At 41.3% G+C, this 17,261-nt stretch overlaps 1 protein-coding gene across 2 annotated transcripts; it reads left to right on the top strand.

The window, feature by feature from the left end:
- The first annotated feature begins 48 nt into the window (after positions 1-48).
- LOC139539477 (actin-like protein 6A) lies at positions 49-15,521 on the top strand. Of its 2 annotated transcripts, none has more exons than XM_071342457.1 (14): positions 49-265; positions 874-950; positions 4,852-5,026; positions 6,550-6,650; positions 7,115-7,212; positions 7,557-7,651; positions 8,985-9,091; positions 10,710-10,799; positions 10,990-11,051; positions 11,156-11,270; positions 11,369-11,449; positions 11,628-11,723; positions 11,833-11,919; positions 14,909-15,521. In XM_071342457.1, the coding sequence occupies exons 1-14, from the start codon at positions 241-243 to the stop codon at positions 14,987-14,989; spliced, it is 1,290 nt and encodes a 429-aa protein (XP_071198558.1). In that variant the 5' UTR covers positions 49-240; the 3' UTR covers positions 14,990-15,521. The 2 variants fall into 2 exon arrangements, with proteins under 2 accessions (XP_071198558.1, XP_071198557.1); XM_071342456.1 differs by having other exon boundaries at positions 8,985-9,106.
- Positions 15,522-17,261: the final 1,740 nt, after the last annotated feature.

Raw genomic sequence — 17,261 nt, 5'->3', positions numbered from 1 at the left:
AATTTCGTTCCCTCTCATCAAAATACAGTACCCCTTCCTCTCACAGTAACGTAACGTCAAGCACAGAGGCGGATCTAGTTATGTCGTTGCGATGTTTGATTGGATAGCGTCTGTATGGCGTCGTTAGGTTGATTCACGTTAATTTATTTTGTTGTGATAAAAGGTTTAGCTAGCTCCCGGGACTTTTTCTTCAATCGTATTAACCAGAAAGTAAAATTGTTCTGTTCATCATTTGCGAGGATGAGTGGCGGAGTGTATGGAGGCGGTGAGTGTGATTTTGAGGTCAAAATTAAATGAATGAAAGCGCCACGTTGTGCTGTAGGGCGAAAGATGCTATACAACTAGCTTGCTAGCCTGTTATTAACAAGTGCTCTGCTGACTGATATTATCACAGATCGGAAATCTTTGGTATTATCTTTAGCTGGCTTACTAGTTAACTATCAATGACGGGCAAAATCATGTATTTTCTCTCATGTACTTGCTAGTTTGTGATTTATGAAATATGACTGACTGCCTGTCTCCCATCTAATGAGTGAAAGCTGTACCTAGCTAGCTAAATTAGCTAAGCGCTAGCTACATGTTTCCATGCTCTTTGCAGATGAATTACTCGCTACTTTAGCGTGTTGACGTTTATAATTTTAGCTACGGTATCTAGCTTTTAGTTGTCCAGGATATTGGCATATTATCTGCAAGTTCAACCAAAATAATACCTTTAGATTTCATACAGACATTTCATATTTTCTTTAGCGTTCTAAGTAGAAATATAGCTAGTTATAAGTATGGTGTAAACTAGCCTCTAGTCTTGATGTAAATCATAACATTGCTCCAATGTTGTACTTGTAATTTCTTCACTTTGGCATCTTCTCTCTGCAGATGAGGTTGGAGCCCTAGTGTTTGACATAGGCTCTTACACAGTGAGAGCCGGGTATGCTGGAGAAGATTGTCCCAAGGTAAGCGCCCAAGTGTAGTGACCTTATTATTAACTATGGATCTTCCTTTGCGTATTAATTTTCTATTGGAGGGTATAGTACGAGTCAAAAGTTTGAAAACCCCTTGAATGATTAGGTATTCTTTATTTTACTATTTTCTATATTGTAGATTAATCGTGAAGACATCAAAAGTATGGAGTCATATAGTAACCAAAAAAAGTGTTAAACAAATCAAAATATATTTTAGATTCTTCAAATAGCCACCCTTTTCCTTGATGACAGCTTTGCACACTTTTGCCATTCTCTCAACCAGCTTCACATGGAATGCATTTCAATTAACAGGTGTGCCTTGTTAAAAGTTAAGTTGTGGAATTTCTTTCCGTAATGCATTTGAGCCAATCACTTGTGTTGTGACGAGGTAGAGGTGGAATACAGAAGATATTTGGTTAAAGACCAAGTCCATATTTAATGCAAGAACAGCTCAGATAAACAAAGAGAAACGACAGTCCATCATTAGATTAAGACATAAAAGTCAGTCAATCTGCAAAAGTTTAAGAACTTTTAAAGTTTCTTCTAGTGCAGTTGCAAAAACCATCAAGCACTATGATGAAACTGGCTCTCATGAGGACCGCCACAGGAAGACTCAGTTACCTCTGCTGCAGAGAATAAGTTCTGTATCTTAGTCTTTGCCGCTCTGACATTGCTCGGTCATATTTATATATTCTTAATTCCATTCCTTTACTTAGATTTGTGTGTATTAGGTATTTGTTGTGAATTTGTTAGATATTGTTGCACTGTCGGAACTAGAAGCACAAGCATTTCGCTACACCCGCAATAACATCTGCTAAACACGTGTATGTGACCAATAAAATTTGATTTGATTTAGTTACCAGCCTCAGAAATTGCAGACCAAATAAATGCTTAACAGAGATCAAGTAACAGATGCATCTCAACATCAACTGTTCAGAGGAGACTGTGAATCAGGCCTTCATGGTTGAATTGCTGAAAAGAGAACACTACTAAAGGACACCAATAAGAATAGACTTGCTTGCACCATGAAACATGAGCAATGGACATTAGACCGGTGGAAATCTGTCCTTTGGTCTGATGAGTCAAAATTTGAGATTTTTTTTATTCCAACCGCTGTGTTGAGATGCAGAGTAGGGGAACAGATGATCTCTGCATGTGTGGTTCCCACCGTGAAGCATGGAGGAGGTGGTGTGATGGTGCTTTGCTGGTGACACTGTCAGTGATTTATTTAGAATTCAAGGCACACTTAACCAGCATGGCTACCACAGCAGTCTGCAGCGATACACCATCCCATCAGGTTTATGCTTAGTGGGACTATCATTTGTTTTTCAACAGGACAGTGACCCAACACACCTCCAGGCTGTGTAAGGGCTATTTGACCAAGAAGGAGAGTTGCATCAAATCACCCGACCTCAAACCAATTGAAATGGTTTGGGATGAGTGGGACCGCAGAGTGAAGCTTGTTGAGAGAATGCCAAGAGTGTGCAAAGCTGTCATCAAGGCAAAGGGTGGCTACTTTGAAGAATCTAAAATATATTTTGATTTGTTTTAACACTTTTTTTGGTTACTATATGATTCCATATGTGTTATTTCATAGTTTTGTCTTCACTATTATTATACAATGGAGAAAATAGTAAAAATGGATCTATTGAGTGCCCTTGCTCCATTCCTCTGAGTTAGGCCCTTGTTATTATAATTGTTTTATTTAACTGTTAGAATGTGACCTGATTTAGATCATTTTTACATATGGAAATGGAATGGACGCTTATTCTGCTTTCGACTGTAACACCAGTGTTCCACTAGTGTATTCAACCTGATGTTATACTGGGGAAATTATGTTTCCATAGCCAGGGCTGGCAGTGAGGACTTGTGAAGAACAGAATCGACAACCTCTGCATAATTAAAACAGTTTATTTTTGAGAAGGTGTAAACACATGTTCACACTTAGCCATTGTTATGTTGTAGATGGAAACAGAAAAGTCTTAGCCTTTTGGGTTAAACACGGGTAAATCCTCAGTGGAAATGACCAAATAATATGCACTAAGGTTGGGCGATATTACGATAGAATTGTCTATTGAGGATGATCAAATTTTATTGGTCACATACACGTGATTAGCAGATTGTAATTGCGGGTGTAGCAAAATGCTTGTGCTTCTAGCTCCGACAGTGCAGTAATATCTAACAAATTACACAACATATACCCAATACACACACATCTAAGTAGGAATGAACTAAGGTGGTCCTTGTATATAGCCTCGTTATTGTTATTTGTTACTATTCTATTTTTATTTGCACATTTTCTACTTTTTAACTCTGCTTTGTTGGGAAAGGGCTCGTAAGTAAGGATTTCACGGTGAAGTCTACATCTGTTGTATTCGCCACGTGACTGATTTGATGGCCATAGTCGATGGTGACATCGTGATGTGATGACATTGTGAGGTTACTGGCGATACCTAACCTATTTCAACTTGACTGGCACCACGTACTAAAGAGGGAGTCAGGTGCACAGCAGGGGCAGTGCACAGGTGACATTCAGAGTAAATAGCCTATATTGCTATTTCAATAAATATGTTTAAAAAAATTATAGTGGGCAATCAGTGTCTTATTTTATTAAAAGCCTCATTTCCTATTTTCTTTCCATTTGATATGAATATGACTTGGCCTATAAGCCACGCTTTCGGTTTTATGCATGCCGGATTTCTCCCTCCGCTCAATTTCATGATCAAACAATGAATGAAGCCTAGAACTCCGTTAGATATCTCAAACTTTTTAATTTAAATTTTATTTTTTACAACTGAACATAATGGGCCTAAAGTAATACTGATAAAGATGGAAGGAACAATAGCAAGATAATCTATTGAGAAATTTGAACAAACCTTGGTTTGTTATAAGACAGAAATGATGCATGCAGGAGAAGCCGAACCCCGCTCCCCTTGCCGTTGGGAAACAAACGGCTAAAAGCCTAATCCTACGAATTTAAATATCATAAAATCGTTAAAACACATTCAAGCTATGAGTATTAGAGTATAGAAACAACGGATAGCCTGTAGTTGACCGTGGCCTATTTCCATTAGAGCCCAACCAAGTAATTTTTTTTTTTTGTCCGATGTTGATTTCTTACATTGTGAGTTTGACAATAATGACTAATCATGAAAATGGCCACAAGTGGTCAGATAAGCATGAGATTACATTTTTCCCATTCTATTTGGGGAATATCAGTTATCGGTGGAATTATCGGTTTATAACGATTTACTTAAAAAGGCCAATATCTGTAGATTTAAAAAAATATATATATGATTTTTATTTTTATTTAAAAAATGTTTATTTAATTTGTGTTTTTAGTTTTTTATATAATTTATATCAGTGAAACGATATATTGGTCGGGCTCTAATTTCCATATTATTCTAGAAAGGTGCAACCTACCTACAACGCATAGTATCCGAGCTCTAATAAGACAGAAGGAGTAGAATGTGAATCAGTGTAGAATTATCCAGTTGTGAGGACAGCAGAGTTGATCTGCAGTCCATGATGATTTACACCCCCATCACATGACAGCCAGCGAGGCTCGTTGACTGTGTCACTCGCTCCATCTGCGCGCTTCGGCACACACACACACACTCAGATAGGCCTACACACCTCTTTCGTTCCGCAGCTACACCAGAGTGGAATAGCCTACTAGAAAAGGTTTGGCTCCAATATATTTAGTCAATGTCATGATTCCTTGCGTCCCTCCCGTAGTATACGTGCTTGTGCTAGGGGCAAAAATTTTATTTTTATTTTTGGATAACATCGTCTAGAGGGCGATTTTATTTTATTTTTTATGTAGAGAATCATGATAGGACAAAAGTTGACATCACCCAACCCTTATATACACATTTATTTGTGCCCGTAGGCGGACTTCCCCACGGTGATGGGCGTGACCCTGGACAGGGAGGATGGTGGCGCCCCGATGGAGACGGACGGCGGGGACAAGGGCAAGCAGGGCACCAACTACTTCATCGACACCAACCAGCTGAGGGTGGCCCGCGAGAACATGGAGGTCATGTCACCGCTCAAAAACGGCATGAGTGAGTCTCTCTCCCCCGTCATGTGATCGTGGACAATGTGGAAGTTGTATTGACAGCGCTCTGCCTGGATGAAATAAAAGCCAAAGCTGTGACATGGCATGCAGAACGTATAGGCAGAACAGGTAGTGGGAATGCCAGGCAATGCCTTCAATATCTAGGACAATGCACAATGTTTTGTGAGAGGATCCTTGTCTGGACTTTCACTGACCTGAGAATCTTCCTGTGAGATTAACACAAACGGCAGTATTGACATGTCTGGAAGTTTTGACCTTTCTGAAATTGTCTATGCTTTACCACTAACAATATACTTTAATGTCCATTTAACGTTGACATTTGTTTTGTGAAGCCGGCGTATTAACACACACCAAAACAACACGTCGAGATGTTCAACAGTCAACATAGTGATTTAGAAGTGATGAAGAAGATGGTCTTTGTTAGAAAATAGAAATGATGGTTGGTCATTGGTCAGACTGAGAACGATCATGGATGATGTATTGGGTGTCTTTCTCCTGAACTGTCCATGGTGATGATTTTGATGCCCCATTTTAAAACATTTTTTTATTTTTTATGACAATGCCATTTTTTTACTTTTCTGCTTACGTGATCCTGACTTTAATGTGAATTCAGTACTGGGGACGTGGGCTATTTTAGAGGAAAGTGTGACAAAGCTCTTAATAGACTCTGAGCAGCACTATATATATCAGAGAGCTCCTTGGAGTGCTGCCCTGGATTAGAATTCACACATTTCGCTCATATTAGCCAAGTTCATCAGTCTATTTTCTCCAGTATCCGACCCAGCAACAGAGATGAAAGCTGAAGGTTAATATAATATAGTTGTGTGAGGAGACGTAAGTATGTACACCTTTTTTAAAGGTAGAGTCAGCGATATGACGTACATGCACAAGGTAAACAATACAGTGGGTAAATTTCCGCAACAACAAAGAGCGTTAGAGCGCGAGGCTAAACTTCTATGCTGTTTTTGTCCCATACCTACCATTCTAACAGTGTGTAGCCCATGCACATGTACAGTTACTGTATTGGTGTGAAGTCTTGCATCTCGCTCATCTCAATATCTGCGGTGGTGCTCGTGGCAACGCCATGTTTGCTCTTAAGTATTAACTATTCAACAGTACCAGGCTTTATTTGCAGCAGGTGACCTGCATGACTTGCCCAAAGAGAGAGGACTGACCACCCCTCAGAGCCTGGTTCCTCTCTAGATTTCTTCCTAGGTTCCTGCCTTTCTAGGGAGTTTTTCCTAGGCACTGTGCTTCTGCATTGCCTGCTGTTTGGGGTTTTAGGCTGGGTTTCTGTATAACACTTTGTGACATCGGCTGATGTAAAAAGGGCTTTATAAGTACATTTGATTTGATTTTGATCATTTTCTATGGGTATTTTATACAAGGAAAACTACCTTGGCCCAACCCCTTGCCTACATGATTTCTTGTGGGGAAATTTGCACTGGTTACCATGACATCCTCTAACTCGGTACATTGGTCTTTTTGTTTGTTTCGTTATCTGTGAAGTCGAGGACTGGGACAGCTTCCAGGCCATTCTAGACCACACCTACAAGATGCACTTCAAGTCGGAGCCCAGCATCCATCCTGTACTCATGTCAGAAGCCTCGGTGAGTAGGCCTCGCCTTCCATTTTGGCATTTAGAACACACGCAGACTTAATAGTACATAGGTTTTGTGATAAACCCATTCAGTATGTCTCGAGCCCACTGTACGTTGGAATGAGTGCACACCGACAGCCAGTAGTGCCCTCAATGTTTGCAAGGGGATTAGCCCTGATTTTGAATGAAAACGAACCACTGTGGAGTTATTGTACTGTAAAATATAGTATTTGGTTTTCTGTAGTATTCAGTCTATGGTGTCCTGCTGGTTCATTGTACACTGATATCTGGCATTAGGCACCAAACGTAAGAAAATGTTCTGAAACAGAAGGTATTATCTGTACTTGTTCAACAAGAAACGCTAGTTCACGTTTCACTTTCAAAATGTTTTGCTACGGTGTGCCTTGTTGTAAAAAGAAAAGAGTGTCGTCGTGGTTTTGTCTTCCATTTCCCCTCTTTCTCTTGTCTCTGCAGTGGAACACACGAGCCAAGCGGGAGAAGCTAACCGAACTGATGTTTGAGCATTACAACATTCCTGCCTTCTTCCTGTGCAAAACGGCGGTGCTGTCTTCGTATCCTTACGCCACGCTGGCTTACACAGTGAATTTAAATAATATAGGGATGTTGTCGGAAGGTTAATGAAGTGGTGGCTCGATGGCGTCACTGTAATAAAACACTAGTCAAATGACACGAGCCATCTGCTGTTTAATAATGACCCCAAAATCTCAGTTTTCTTTGCAATTTTTTATTTATTTAACCACTTTAATCTCCTAAAAAAATATATATATATTTTTTGCAGTAGTTGTTTACTATTAGTGATTGCTCGTGTGACTGACGAAAGGGTTCGGCCTAAAAGACATTGTATCTCATCTCTGTAGAAATGCCCCGTCTGTTCCCTTAACTCTGAGGGCCTCAGCTTTGCCAACGGACGATCCACAGGGTTGGTGTTAGACAGCGGAGCCACACACACCACAGCCATTCCAGTGCATGATGGTTATGTGCTTCAGCAAGGTCAATTGTCCAGCTCTCCCACCGCACTCTTTTCTATTTTAGTTGGACTGGATTCTATTATCCACGTCATGTACAAGTCTTAAAAGTGCTGGATAAACTCTTACCATTATGAGTTGACAAGAAATGCCCTCCGTCCACTTTGAAGCCATCGTGTCTCAGGATGTGGGTCGAAATTACTTTAGATAGATACGGATTTGGTTTTGAATACTTCATACTTGTAGAAACCCCAAAATCAATCAATCAACTGAAAAGCAGCGAACTGGGTAGCACTTCCGTCCTCTCCCTGCAGCAAGTTGAATCCCCAGCAGGAAGTAGCAGGAAGATGATGGAAACACAGTGAAGGGGTTTGACATTGGTATCCACCTTCAAGTAATCTCCTTACACTAAAGAGACATGTTTGTGAATAATTAGGTAACAGCAACCGTCTTGGTAAAGCATCAAGGGCTAGGCTTTCTGCAGTGAGGCAATTTGAGAAGGTGCTGCAGTGAAATACAAGACCGAGGACAATGGCACAGGAGTCTGGCATATAAACATCAACGGAGCCATTTTAGTTGATATGAGGAAATGGTCATTTGGGAAAGGAGCAGCGTGTTAGGGTCGTCTGAGGAGCAGCGTGTTAGGGTCGTCTGAGGAGCAGCGTGTTAGGGTCGTCTGAGGAGCAGCGTGTTAGGGTCGTCTGAGGAGCAGCGTGTTAGGGTCGTCTGAGGAGCAGCGTGTTAGGGTCGTCTGAGGAGCAGCGTGTTAGGGTCGTCTGAGGAGCAGCGTGTTAGGGTCGTCTGAGGAGCAGCGTGTTAGGGTCGTCTGAGGAGCAGCGTGTTAGGGTCGTCTGAGGAGCAGCGTGTTAGGGTCGTCTGAGGAGCAGCGTGTTCGGGTCGTCTGAGGAGCAGCGTGTTCGGGTCGTCTGAGGAGCAGCGTGTTCGGGTCGTCTGAGGAGCAGCGTGTTCGGGTCGTCTGAGGAGCAGCGTGTTCGGGTCGTCTGAGGAGCAGCGTGTTCGGGTCGTCTGAGGAGCAGCGTGTTCGGGTCGTCTGAGGAGCAGCGTGTTCGGGTCGTCTGAGGAGCAGCGTGTTAGGGTCGTCTGAGGAGCAGCGTGTTAGGGTCGTCTGAGGAGCAGCGCGAGGACACAATGCCTCTGTTCACTATGGTGCAAAGTCAATTAAGTGTTCTTGGCCTGTGTATTTCATAGTTGTTATAAGCCTTCATAGCAGGTGTGTAACGCTCTAAATGATTGGAGGGGAAAAGCGTTTTAATGCTCTAAATGAGACACTAATGTTGTGTTAAATTATCCTTTCCCCAAAACTATCCAAGTGACACGTTTATGCTCTTTTATTTCAGGCATCGTCAAGTCTCCCCTTGCTGGAGACTTTATGAGCATGCAATGTAGAGAGCTATTTCAAGAGTTAAATGTTGAAATAGTCCCTCCTTACATGATTGCATCAAAGGTGAGACCTGCTAAAGTAAGTCAAAACTACTCATTTCAGAGATTCCACATCTCACTTTTTGGTGCTATTGCTCACGTTATGGTGGTGGGGCATTTGTAAGTATAGAACTTAGATATTTAAAAATATATATATATTCAGGTTGTCTCATGTATTTCCCTTCATCCACTACATTTTAGTTTCATTAATCACTTTTGTCAAAAAGTGAATTTTGGGTTTGTTTGAGAATCTGCATGTAATATTAATTTTGTCTAGATTTGTGCTTTTATGATTGGCCAATAACAATTAATACAGAGATGCCCCATTGATGAGGGAATTTCAATTAAGGCCAATCCCTATTGTCTTATACTTGTATTCAAATGAGTATGTCGCACAGCATGCTTGAAAAAGTCTACAAAACGTAAAGCAAGGAAATATCTGTCATTTAATAAGTCTGGAAGGAAGAAGCCATTTTAGCTCTGGAAGGAAGAAACCATGATAGGAACCACACTTCACAGGAATCCCATCTTTCATGCCTAGATTTTTCATATCACAAAATGTGCCATTGTTCTGTGATTTGTTTTCACCATCACCCATAAGACTCTGAGATGTGATTTCTCTGAATTAATCAGGAATTCCTCATATTCCTGACCTCAAAAGACTGGTAGCCTTTAATTCCTGGCTCTCTTTCATTTTTATCTCTTCCTCCTTCTCTAGCCTGGTCCCAGGTCTGTTGGTGCTGTCTCGCCAACTCCTGCTGTTATTTCCATAGACGGCACAAGCAGATCTGGAACCAGGGTATTTGTCCGCTATGACAACGTCCCTGCCGATCTGGAACCAGGGTATTTGTCCGCTATGACAACGTCCCTGCCGATCTGGAACCAGGGTACTTGTCCGCTATGACAACGTCCCTGCCGATCTGGAACCAGGGTACTTGTCCGCTATGACAACGTCCCTGCCGATCTGGAACCAGGGTATTTGTCCGCTATGACAACGTCCCTGCCGATCTGGAACCAGGGTATTTGTCCGCTATGACAACGTCCCTGCCGATCTGGAACCAGGGTACTTGTCCGCTATGACAACGTCCCTGCCGATCTGGAACCAGGGTACTTGTCCGCTATGACAACGTCCCTGCCGATCTGGAACCAGGGTATTTGTCCGCTATGACAACGTCCCTGCCGATCTGGAACCAGGGTATTTGTCCGCTATGACAACGTCCCTGCCGATCTGGAACCAGGGTATTTGTCCACTATGACAACATCCCTGCCGATCTGGAACCAGGGTACTTGTCCGCTATGACAATGTCACCGCCGATCTGGAACCAGGGTATTTGTCCGCTATGACATTGTCCCTGCCGATCTGGAACCAGGGTACTTGTCCGCTATGACAATGTCACCGCCGATCTGGAACCAGGGTACTTGTCCGCTATGACAATGTCACCGCCGATCTGGAACCAGGGTACTTGTCCGCTATGACAATGTCACCGCCGATCTGGAACCAGGGTACTTGTCCGCTATGACAATGTCACCGCCGATCTGGAACCAGGGTACTTGTCCGCTATGACAACGTCCCTGCCGATCTGGAACCAGGGTACTTGTCCGCTATGACAACGTCACTGCTAACATTGTGTCTCTCACTGTAGGATGCTGTACGTGATGGAACCCCAGCCAGCTGGAAAAAGAAGGAGAAACTACCTCAAGTCACCCGGTCCTGGCACAACTACATGTGTAATGTAAGCAGCTTTGTGTTGTAATCATAAACAGAAAGTCCTAAACAGTCCAATGTAGGTAGTCGGTGCTGCATCACCATCACATATAGACCATAGACGTGATGTTAACCTGTCTTCATCATTCACATTTTCCGAATGTGAATATTCATAACTGTACTGCTAGAACAATTATTATTATTATTTTTGCCTCCAGACTGTGATTCAGGATTTCCAAGCGTCCGTGCTGCAGGTTTCAGACTCGCCGTATGATGAACAGTGAGTCCACCATACTCCCATTCTATAATTTCACAATAACCACCACAGAATAGTTCTCTCCCTTTTTTAAGGGTTAATTTTCATTGTGTTGAAACCTCCTACAGAGTTGCAGCCCAGATGCCCACGGTTCACTACGAGCTGCCCAATGGATACAACTGTGACTTTGGGGCAGAGAGGCTGAAGATTCCAGAAGGCCTTTTTGACCCTTCCAATGCCAAGGTAAGAATCACTTGAATGCCACAATGCCTCAATCATTCTCTTTGACCGGACCTGTCTGAAATGTGGTGTTCTCGGAATGTTCCGGTTCTCCTCCACAGGGTCTGTCTGGCAACACCATGTTGGGAGTCGGCCACGTGGTGACCACCAGTGTGGGAATGTGTGACATCGATATTCGGCCGGTAGGTGCCCACATTCAAGACCTATCACGTTGCTTGTTTTGGCTGCCGTGGTTACTAGACCTGTGTATTTTGTGAGTGATATGTGATCTATTAATGCGATTCAGAATTACATATTGAGGCCAGGTGACCTTGATTCCCACAGAGGTTGTACAGAACTGACCTTTGACCTTTGTCTCAGGGTCTTTATGGTAGTGTGGTGGTCGCCGGCGGCAACACACTCATCTCGGGCTTCACGGACCGACTCACCAGAGAACTCTCTCAGAAGACCCCTCCTGTGAGTGATGCACAAAGATATTTATTGTTTCCTTATTTTGTCCATTTCTTGTTCTCTTCTTAGTAAATGTTCCTGTCAGTGTCTAATTTGTCTTCTGTCCTGTGTTCAGAGCATGAGGCTGAAATTGATAGCCAACAACACAACGGTGGAGCGCAGGTTCAGTGCCTGGATAGGAGGCTCCATCTTGGCATCACTAGTGAGTTCACATCCATATATACAGGGCATTCAGAAAGTATTCAGACCGCTTTACTTTTTCTACATTTTGTTACATGACAGCCTTCTACAATTGATTAAATTGTTTATTTTCTCATCAATCTACACTCAATACCCCATAATTACAAATCAAAAATAGTTATTTTTTTATTTTGCAAATGTAAAAAAATATACACTACTGTTCAAAAGTTTGGGGTCAAAGAAAAGCACTTTTTTTGTCCATTTAAAATAACATCAAATTGATCAGAAATACAGTGTAGACATTGTTAATGTTGTAAATGACTATTGTAGCTGGAAACGGCAGATTTTTTATGGAATATCTACAGTTGAAGTCGAAGTTTACATACACCTTAGCCAAATACATTTAAACTCAGTTTTTCACAATTCCTGACATTTAATCCTAGTAACAATTCCCTGTCTTAGGTCAGTTAGGATCACCACTTTATTTATTTATTTATATTATTGTGAAATGGCAGAATAATAGTACAGAGAATGATTTATTTCAGCTTTTATTTCTTTCATCACATTCCCAGTGGGTCAGAAGTTTACATACACTCAATTAGTATTTGGTAGCATTGCCTTTAAATTGTTTAACTTGGGTCAAACATTTCTGATAGCCTTCCACAAGCTTCCCACAATAAGTTGGGTGAATTTTGGCCCATTCCTCCTGACAGAGCTGGTGTAACTCAGTCAGGTGTGTAGGCCTCCTTGCTCGCACATGCTTTTTCAGTTCTGCCCTCAAATTTTCTATAGCATTGAGGTCAGGGCTTTGTGATGGCCACTCCAATACCTTGACTTGGTTGTCCTTAAGCCATTTTGTCACAACTTTGGAAGTATGCTTGGGGTCATTGTCCATTTGGAAGACCCATTTGTGACCAAGCTTTAACTTCCTGACTGATGTCTTGAGATGTTGCTTCAATATATCCACATAAATTTACTTCCTCATGATGCCATCTATTTTGTGAAGTGCACCATTCCCTCCTGCAGCAAAGCACCCCCACAACATGATGCTGCCATCCCCGTGCTTCACGGTTGGGATGGTGTTCTTCGGCTTGCAAGCCTCCCCCTTTTTCCTCCAAACATAACGATGGTCATTATGGCCAAACAGTTCTATTTTTGTTTCATCAGACCAGAGGACATTTCTCCAAAAAGTACGATATTTGTCCCCATGTGCAGTTGCAAACCATAGTCTGGCTTTTTATGGCGGTTTTGGAGCAGTGGCTTCTTCCTTGCTGAGCGGCCTTTCAGGTTATGTCGATATAGGACTCATTTTACTGTGGATATAGATACTTTTGTACCTGTTTCCTATAGAATCTTCACAAGGTCCTTTGCTGTTGTTCTGGGATTGATTTGCATTTTTCTCACCCAAGTACGTTCATTTCTAGGAGACAGAACATGTCTCCTTCCTGAGCGGTATGACGGCTGCATGGTCCCATGGTGGTCATACTTGCCTACTATTGTTTGTACAGATGAACGTGGTACCTTCAGGCGTTTGGAAATTGCTCCCAAGGATGAACCAGACAATTTATTTATTTTTTGGCCTTGAAATACATCTACAGGTACACCTCCAATTGACTCAAATGATGTCAATTAGCCCAACAGAAGCTTCTAAAGCCATGACATCCTTTTCTCGAATTTTCCAAGCTGTTTAAAGGCACAGTCAACTTAGTGTATGTAAACTTCTGACCCACTGGAATTGTGATACAGTGAAATAATCTGTCTGTAAACAATTGTTGGAAATATTACTTGTGTCATGCACAAAGATGTCCTAACCGACTTGCCAAAACTATAGTTTGTTAACAAGAAACTTGTGGAGTGGTTGAAAAAACGAGTTTTAATGACTCCAACCTAAGTGTATGTAAACTTCTGACTTCAACTGTACATAGGCTTACAGAGGCTCATTATCAGCAACCATCACTCCTGTGTTCCAATGGTACGTTGTCAGCTAATCCCGTGTTTATCATTTTAAAAGGCTCACACTCCTCTTTCTATTCTGGTTTGCGCTGTTCTGTAAAGGGAGTAGTACACAGCGTTGTACGAGATCTACAGTTTCTTGGCAATTTCTCGCATGGAATAGCCATAATTTCTCAGAACAAGAATAGACTGACGAGTTTCAGAAGAAAGTTCTTTGTTTCTAGCCTTTTTGAGCCTGTAATTGAACCTACAAATGCTGATACTCCAGATACTCAACTAGTCTAAAGAAGGCCAGTTTTATTGCTTCTTTAATCAGGACAACAGTTTTCAGTTGTGCTAACATAATAGCAAACGTGTTTTCTAATGATCAATTAGCCTTTTAAAATTATAAACTTGAATTAGCTAACACAACGTGCCATTGGAACACAGGAGTGATGGTTGCTGATAATGAGCCTCTGTAGATATTCCATAACAAATCTACCGTTTCCAGCTACAAATGTCATTTACAACATTAACAATGTCTACACTGTATTTCTGATCAATTTGATGTTATTTTAAAGGACAATTTTTTTTGCTTTTCTTTCAAAAACAAGGACATTTGTAAGTGACCCCAAACTTTTGAACGGTAGTGTATGTGTGTATATATTATACACACACACATATATTATACACACCCATCCCACAGGAGGTTGGTGGCACCTTAATTGGGGAGGACAGGCTCATGGTAATGGCTGGCGCATAATTAGAGGAATAGTATCCAATACATCAAACACATGGTTTCCATGTGTTTGAAGCCATTCCATGTACTCTGTTCCAGCCATTATTATGAGCCGTCCTCCCCTCAGCAACCTCCACTGATATATACTTCTACTGTATTGCAATGCTTCTGGTCACTTGCACACTATGATTTGACTACTTGCTTTGGGATTTGTGTGTTGGCCTGTTTTGAAATAGTTTGATAATAATATGATATTACTTTGACCTAATGCACTTCATCAATGATGGTGGTTGTATTGTTTGGGATTTGTACTGATAAGTATCATGTTGTCTTACTCTAGGGAACTTTTCAGCAAATGTGGATATCGAAACAGGAGTACGAGGAGGGTGGGAAGCAGTGCGTCGACAGGAAGTGCCCTTGATCGACCAGCAACAGCATCTGCTGCCTCCAGAACTCACAATAACATGTCTAGTTGAACCTTTTACTGTGAGCTCAGGAACATCCAAGGACGGTAGTTGTTTCTGTTGATTAAAAAAAACAAAAAAACAACTGATAATCGAATCTGCCTTGATCATTTTTTGTAGAAAACATGAACTATAACAAACCGTGTCACATATTCCATTGCTATGAAAAGGGCGAAAGGCTGAGTTCCTTTTGACTCCATCGTCAGTATGTCATTTTCAGTTTGTTTATGGATCTTATATTTTGATCTTAAACTTCTTGACAGGTAAGAAACACTTGGTTAGTGTATGTGCCTTAACCAATGGTTGTCAGGTGAACGTTGAAGATGCTTCTTGGAGGTGATCTAATGATGTCATTGAATCACTGTCATTGAGTTGTTCACTGGACAAGACAATTATTCACTGAAAATGGAATCTGTATTTAATTTCACTTTTGTTGATATTTGATTGCACATAACCAGTCTTTTGAAAATAAAAAGCATTTTTTGTTAAGTGATGTTGAATTGTTTTATGACACTTGCAACTGTTTTGACGCTTGCAAACATTCATTTTTCAGCAGAACAGATGCATCATTTTACAAACTGCTTAAATCATTTCACAGGTTGTGGTAAGTCTGCACACAGTCCCCAAGTAATCATATTTTATTTGTCACATGCGCCGAATACAACAGGTGTAGACCTTACTCTGAAATGCTTACTTACAAGCCCTTAACCTCTTAAATGTAAACTCCCCATATTTGTGGACCCTATTAGATATTTTTTAAATTCAATTTAGTCTGGTATGAGAATGGTATTCCCTATCTGCAAAAGCAGGGTGTCTGCGGAAAGCTGAGTATCTTGGCTATTGATCTGTCCGTTAATCTTTGACTTATACATTTGTATGCCTATATATAGTATTAAGGGCTTTCTGAGCAAATTACCTAATTTCAAGGTGGCTGCTACCTACATTACTGTTAGCATTGTGAAGCATAAACTAAATAAACACAGAATACGTTGATATGCACCGAAAGCTGGGACTCCACAGATCATGAGGATATCTTATTTGTCTGCCTGTGACCTAACGTTATTGATCTCCAGCACCGAGAGTCAAAATGTTTATTTTACACAACGTTTTCACCAAACAGCAAACATCTTACAAGGTAAGCTTGTTTTGGTCTGTGTCTGAGCTATAGCTACATGTGGTGGTATTGAAAGAGATTTGCGTCAGTTCAAATCTGGCATCAGGACAAAATGTGATTCAGAGTCACCGAATATATTTTAATTAAACTCAAGCGATAAATGGTAAATGCAATTTTTGTATATACGGGTTCACTGTATCTCCGCGCAGGGTAGAACAGAGAACTGTGGAATGTACTCAAATAGCAGTTCTTATACTATGACAGCTTTAGTTCCAACTCGTCCGTTGGCCTATCATAGAGCCTGAGCGCGGTTTAAACTTTGCTCAGCCTATGCTGGCACTCGGACTTGTCCAAGTCCCTTAGTGCTCTCCTCTGTCCACATCTGGTTGTTGGGTAGATTAGATCCGTCTTGTGTCTCCCCCGATTCTACACTCAAACAGTCCCTTATTTGGTATTGATCAGTGCCCTAACCTCCCTGGTTGGCCTAGAGATATGCACCCCTCCCCTCTCCAGATTGACCACAGCTTGTATGGCCTGTCACTCTATGTTGGTCAGTCTTTACACACCTACACACACACACATCTGTATTGTTTGTGTGTGTGTGTAACAAAACAATATTCATCTTCAAACAATATGCTAGCGGGCTATAGTGCAGAAACATAAATCCTAACAGTATCAAATGAATCCTTAGGTTGCTAGGAACAAATATAGCCTATTGCCAATGTTATCTGATGTATGACTTAATGTCAACATTGAATTTCCACAGAGTGTCTATCTTTGTGCATCAAAAATATGTTGCCTGCTTTGGCATCCATTACACAGGGGGGGATTGGCTACTATGCATAAGGCATACTATTGCTACCTGGCTCAGAGACGTAACGCACCGAACATGCGGCATTACATTGTAAAAAGATTTCATCACTTTAATTTCATCGCTTAAGCATAAAAGATGGCTTCTCAAGTGGGGGATAAAAAAGGTAAAAACTAATAATATTGAATAGGAAGCTAACAAGAAGGCAACTATGAATAAGTATACCGACATAAAAGCTTCAAATAAAATACTGGAGTGTTCAGAAGAGTAGGACTCGGTTTCAGGAGAGCAGGTCTCGGGTTCA

This window comes from Salvelinus alpinus, chromosome 15 (genome assembly GCF_045679555.1).
Source record: "Salvelinus alpinus chromosome 15, SLU_Salpinus.1, whole genome shotgun sequence".
Classification (NCBI taxonomy): Eukaryota; Metazoa; Chordata; class Actinopteri; order Salmoniformes; family Salmonidae; genus Salvelinus; species Salvelinus alpinus.
The sequence above is the reverse complement of the archived record's forward strand: the minus strand, read 5'-3'. Positions and strand labels throughout refer to the sequence as shown.

Coding starts and splice junctions, on each gene's coding strand:
- LOC139539477 (XM_071342456.1), top strand. CDS start 241: ATGAGTGGCGGAGTGTATGGAGGCG. Junction 7,213..7,556: donor AAAACGGCGGTGCTGTCTTC/GTATCCTTACGC, acceptor TGAGGGCCTCAG/CTTTGCCAACGGACGATCCA. Junction 7,652..8,984: donor TGGTTATGTGCTTCAGCAAG/GTCAATTGTCCA, acceptor CTTTTATTTCAG/GCATCGTCAAGTCTCCCCTT.